The following is a 5,942-nucleotide window of genomic DNA, read 5'->3' on the forward strand; positions in this document are numbered from 1 at the left end:
AGAAAAAAACAACAGGCGGGAGGAAGCGGCGGGTGCTGCTGCTGCTGCTGCTGATTTGCTGCTGCTTTGAACTTGTGTTTGCTGCTCATCTCTCGCCGCGCCTTCAGCAGCTGGCGGCTGCCTTCGGTGTCCTGCAGCAGCAAAAGAAGAAAATAAAAAAAAAGATTTTAAATAAATAAATAAATAAATAAAAATGAATAAATAAATAAATAAATAAAAATAAACAAAATAATTAACTCAATTGCCTCCAAGGGCGGCGCGTGAGCCGCGCAAAAGTACTGCTGCTGCTGCTGTTGCTGCTGCTGCTAGTATTGCTGCTGCTGCTGCTGCTGCAAGTATCGCTGCCGCTGCATTAGCTGCTGCTGCAGGTACGGCTGCTGCTACCACTACTCATTGCTGCTACTGCCACAATATCTGCTGCTGCAGCGACACCAGCAGCAGCAGCTGCTGCTGCTGCTGAATTAGCAGCAGCAGCTGCTACCGGTACTGTTACGAATACGGTTGCTGCTGCTACTGCTCCTGCTGCTGCTTCTATTGCTGCCGCTGCTACTGCTGCTGCTGCTGCTGCTACTGCCAATGCTGCTGCTGCTGCTGCTGCTCCTGCTGCAGCTGCTGCTCCTTACTTTGAATGCGGGGTTTGTGGGGTCTAGGGCAAAGTTGTGGCTGTGCAAAACGCGGCTGAAGCGAGCGTCCTCCAAGTCCAGCTAAAAACAAATGATAAATAAATAAATAAATAAATAAATAGATAAATAAATAAATAAATAAATGATAAATGAACAGCAGCAGCAACAAAAAGAACAGGAGCAGCAGAAACGGCAGAGGCAGCAGAAAGAACAGCAGCAGCAGCGGAAGCAGCAGCAGCATCAGCAAAAAGAGCAGCTGCAGCAGCAACAGCAGCAGAAAGCAGCAGCAGCAGCGGAAGCAGCAGCAGCAGCAGGAATTGCAGCAGCAGCAGCAGAAATCGCAGCGGCAGCAGCAGCAGAAATTGTGGCAGCAGCAGCGGCGGGAAGAATAGCAGCACTAGCAGCAGCAGCAGAAACAGCAGCAGCAGCAGAGACAGCAGCAGAAGCAGAAACAGCAGCAGCAGCAGCAGCAGCAGCAGGAAGAGCAGCGTCACCTTGAATCCTGTTTGCTGCTGCTCCAAAGTTTCATCTGTATCTTTAGAATTTATTTTTGTTTTATTTTTAATTTTGTTTTTTGCCTTTTTAATTTTGCTGCCTCTCATATCAAAGTGCCTTCCCTCCTGCAGCAGCACGCGCAGCACAAGGGTTTAGGGTTTAGGGTTTAGGGTTTGCTTTTTATTTACATTTTTATATTTCGATTTATGGCAATTAAAAAGTGAACCCCAAACCCTAAACCCTAAACCCTAAACCCTAAACCCCACAATTTGGAAACAAGAACGGAAGTACATTCAGTTACCTCATCGCTGAGCTCTTCTTGCTGCTGCTGCTGCTGCTGCTGCTTCGCCTTTGGCTCTGGCTCTTCCAAGAAGAGAGGGAACTGAACAAATAAATAAAAATAAATAAATAAATAAATAAATTAATTAATTGGAAATAAGTAGTAAATTAATTAAAAATAAATAAAAAATAAATAAATAAATAATAACTTATTGATGCATAAACTCGTAGCCACAGCAGATTCGGCAGCAGCTGCAGAAGCCCCGCTGCTGCTGCTGCTGTTGCTGCTGCTGCTGCTTCTGCTGCTGCTGCTGCTGCTGCTGCTGTTGCATGCATTGACTCACCGCTGCTGTCTTCTTTTTCTTCCCCTTTTCCCTCTTGTCTTTTGTTACTCGGATGAGATCCTGTGGCATAAACCCTAAACCCTAAACCCTAAGCCCTAAACCCTAAACCGTAAACCCTAAACCCTAAACCCTAAAACAGCTACAGTAGGGGCCCTCAAAAACACCTAGAGGGCCCCTAAACCCTAGAGCTAAACCCTAGCGAAGTGGCAGCCACAGGCCTAGGGGTTAGGGTTTAGGGTTTAGGGTTTAGGGTTTAGGTGTTGGCACACATCATCACTGAGGTCTTCTTCTTCGGACTCTTCTCTTTGCTTCCTCTTTGCCTTTTTGCTGCTAGCAGGAGCTGCTGCTGCTGCTGCTGCTGCTGCTGCTGCTGGAGGCTCTTCGTCGCTGTCAGCTGCTAAGTCTTCGAGGGACTTTTTGAAAGAAACCCTAACTCCTTTTTCTGAATAAAAAAGTAAAATAAATAAATAAATAAATAAATAAATAAATAAATAAATAAATAAAGTAATATAATTAAACTAATTAAATTAAAATTGATTTAATTGGTTATTTAATTGATCAATTAGCTGCAGGCGGAGCAGCTTCCTGCTGCCTAGGGTTTAGGGTTTAGGGTTTAGGGTTTGACTACTGCCTGGGACTTAGGGTTTAGGGTTCGACTACTGCCTAGGGTTTAGGGTCTAGGGTTGGACTACTGCCTGGGACTTGAGGTTTAGGGTTTGACTACTGCCTAGGGTTTAGGGTTTAGGGTTTGGCTCGCCTGGGGTTTTGTTGAATGCGGCCCTGGCGTCTCCGTCTGAAGAGTCCGACATTTCTGCGAAGTCCTTTAAAGAAATAAAAATAAATAAATAAATAAATAATAAATACTAAATAAATAAATAAATAAATAAATAAATGGTAATAAATGCTTCTCAATCCTAAACCCTAAACCCTAAACCCTAAAGGTGTGAGTGGAGAAGCTAGGGTTTAGGGTTTAGGGTTTAGGGTTTGGGGTTTAGGGTTTGGTACGTGCAGGCATTCACCCCAAGCAACTCCTTTCTAAATGACTCCAGGTTCTCTTCAGTGATTTTCTTCCACCCCTTCTGCTGCTGCTGCTGCTGCTGCTGCTGCTGCTGCAGCTCCGTGTCTTCTTCTGAATCTTCCGAAGAACCCAAAAAGGCATCCAAGTCTTGTTCATCCAATTCTTTTGATGTAAACCTTGAAGTGCATGCACTCATTATCAAATTAAATAATTATACAGTTAGCAGCAGCAGCAGAAGCAGCCAGCAGCAGCAACAGCAGCGTAAGCCGAAAGACAAACTTTCGACGCAGCAAAAACCAAAGGACAACCGGCAGCAGCAGCAGCAGCAGCAGCAGCAGCAGATTTACTTTTTTCTGAGGAATTTGACTCTGTCTTTGGGGCTTTCGTCCCAAGTGAGTTCCACTTTTGAATGCCTGAGGGCGTTGCTGCTGCTGCTGCGCCCGTTTGCTGCTGCTGCCAGCCTCTCTGCTGCTGCTGCTGCTGCTGTTGCTGCTGCCAGATCCTCGCGAGTTGCTGCTGCTGTCAAGTTAGCAGCAGGCAGCTCCAGCTCATCAGGAACAAAACGAATGTCCAGCCCGTTTAAGGCAAAATTCTACAAATAAATAAATAAACAGATAAATAAATAAATTAATTAATTAATAATAAATAAATAAATAATAAATAAATAATACGTGATTATTAGACAAACAAACAAGAAATAAAAGAAATCAAAACAATTAACTGCAAATTCAAAAGCATCAAACCCCACACAACTAATTGCCCCTTCAGGGGGCCCCCACGGGCCCCCGGGGGCCCCCTAGGGGCCCTCTGGGGGCCTCCCGGGGGCCCCAGGGGGCCCCCCAGGGCCCCCCAGGGACCCAAAGGGGCCCCCAAGAGCCCCTAGGGGGGCCCCAGGGTCCCCAGGAGGCCCCGAGGGTCTCTTTGGGCCCTTGGGGGCCCCGAAAGATCCTCTCAAACCCCTGGGGGCCCCCAAGGGGCCCCCGGGGGGCCCCCAGGGGCCCCACAGGGGGCCCCCGGGGGCCCCCCGGGTTCGCGTTTGTTGCAGTTTGAAGCTATAAGTTGTGCATTAATTGTTAAATAATTAAACAATTCAATAATTGAATTGTTTAATTCTTTAATTGTTTAATTTTATTTATTTATTTATTTATTTATTTGTTTATTTATTCATTTATTTTCATTTGCTGGTCACCAGCTCGCAGCCGTCCAACTCGTCGTAAATTCGCTGCGCCGTCTCGACGGAGTCGAAGTAGCAAATGGCATAATAGTAACTGAATAAATAAATAAATAAATAAATAAATAAATAAATAAATAAATAATAAATAAATAAAAAAATAAATAAATAAATAAATAAATAATTAAAAAGGTTAAGGGATAAATGAGCAGTTAACTGGGAGTTGATAGATGGTCGTTTGGTGGCCTACTGATGGCTAGCTGGCACAGGGGCTTTTTGGCTAGCTAGCTAGCTGGCTAGCTAGCTAGCTAGCTAGCTAGCTGGCCGGCTAGCTAGCTAGCTAGTTAGCTGGATAGCTAGCTCCTTAGCTAGCTAGCTATCTATGCGGTTAGCTAGCTGTTTAGGTGGCTAGCTGGGTAGCTCTTTACGTAGCTAGCTGGCCCTTCGGCTAGCTAGCTGGCTAGCTACCCAGCTAGCTAGCTAGCTAGCTAGCTAGCTATCTGGCTAGCTATCTCTCTGGCTAGCTAGCGATCTATCTTGCTAGCCAGCTAGCCAGATAGTCAGTTATTTGGCTAGCTATTCATCTGGCTAGCTACAGCTAGCTGCACAGCTAGCTAGCTAGCTAGCCAGCTAGCTAGCTAGCTAACTAGCTATTATGGCTCACCGAGAACGTTCCACCTGGTACTTCCTGAGGACTTCCTGCAGAGCCTTTTCTTGTTCAGCTGAAGGCTGCATCTCCTCGTCGCTGCTGCTGCTGCTGCTGCCTTCATCTGCTGCTGCTGCTGCTGCTGCTGCTGTTGCTGCTGCTGCTGCTTTTGAGCGTTTCTTTCGCGGCCTCTCCGCAGCTTTCCAGTCCTAAACGATCAGTCCACACCGCAGTCCCTAAACCCTAAAACCTAAACCCTAAACCTTAAACACTAAACCCTAAACCCTAAACCCTAAACCTTAAACACTAAACCCTAAACCCTAAACCCTAAGCTGACCACTGCTGGCCCCTTAATCTTTTCCACTTCTATTCTTTCCTTTCCAAATTCCGAAAGATATATCTCCACTTTCTTGACGTGGGGCTCCTCGCTGCTGCTGCTGCTGCTGCTGCTGCTGCTGTCTGCTGCTGAGTTCTTTAAGTACTGCTGCAGCAGCAGCAGCAAATCAGCAGCAGCAACAGCATCCCAGTCCAGGCCCACCAACGCCAGCCGCGAGGAGACAGACGAATCCTAAAAGAGAAAACAAAAAGAATTATTTAATTTGATTTAATTTAATTTAATTAATTTAATTTAATGTAATTATATTAAAACAGCCAACAGGGGCCCCTTTGGGTGGCCCCAAAAGGACCCCTAAGGGGCCCCCAAGCCATTCTTTGGGGGGCCCCAGAAGGTACCCAGAGGGGCCCCCTGAAGGGCCTTTTGAAAGCCCCCATGGGGCCCCCCAAAGGGGCCCCTAGGGGCCCCCACGGCCTCCCGGGGGCCCCAAGGGGCCCCCAGGGGGCCCCCAGGGGCCCCAAGGGGCCCCCAGGGGGCCCTCAGGGGGGCCCCTGTTTGAGCTTTGTGTAGGAGATTAGCTGACCATTGGTGCATCTGCATGCGAGTCCCAGAGCTTGGAAGCTGCTTGCTGCTGCTCCTCTTCGTCTTCGCTGCTGCTGCTGCTGCTGCTGCTGCTGTCGCTGTCGCTGCTGCTGCCTGCAGCAGTTGCTGCATCTTCCTCGTCAGCAGCAGCAGCAGCAGCAGCAGGGGGGGGCCCCCCAGCACCTTCATCTGCTGCAGCATAAAGCTGCAGCAATTCTGTGCGAGCCACTTCAGCAGCAAGCCGGTCCCTTGGCAGCAGCCCCCCCGTGGGGGCCCCGCTGGGGGCCCCTTGGGGGCCCCCCTGGGTGGCCCCCTGGGGGGCCCCCTGGGTGGCCTCCTGGGGGGCCCCCTTGGGGGCCCCCTTCTTTTTGGATTTAATTCTTCCATATTTGTCTACAGCAGAACTGCTGAGGCCCTTGCCAGTCAAGAAGCGAGGCTCTTTTAAAATGC

General features: G+C 48.2%; 1 protein-coding gene across 1 annotated transcript; it reads right to left on the reverse strand.

Annotated features, from left to right (window-relative positions):
• Positions 1–1,226: 1,226 nt before the first annotated feature.
• Positions 1,227–5,144, reverse strand: ETH_00026345 (uncharacterized protein; the record flags this gene model as incomplete). The annotated part of the gene is made up of 8 exons (XM_013374533.1): positions 1,227–1,240; positions 1,410–1,419; positions 1,742–1,801; positions 2,761–2,935; positions 3,107–3,351; positions 3,949–4,027; positions 4,595–4,785; positions 4,914–5,144. Coding segments are annotated over 8 exons (1,005 nt in total), but the record flags the coding sequence as incomplete, so codon positions are not given.
• Positions 5,145–5,942: the final 798 nt, after the last annotated feature.

This window comes from Eimeria tenella, genomic scaffold (assembly GCF_000499545.2).
Source record: "Eimeria tenella Houghton genomic scaffold, Eth_scaff210, whole genome shotgun sequence".
Taxonomy (NCBI): Eukaryota; Apicomplexa; class Conoidasida; order Eucoccidiorida; family Eimeriidae; genus Eimeria; species Eimeria tenella.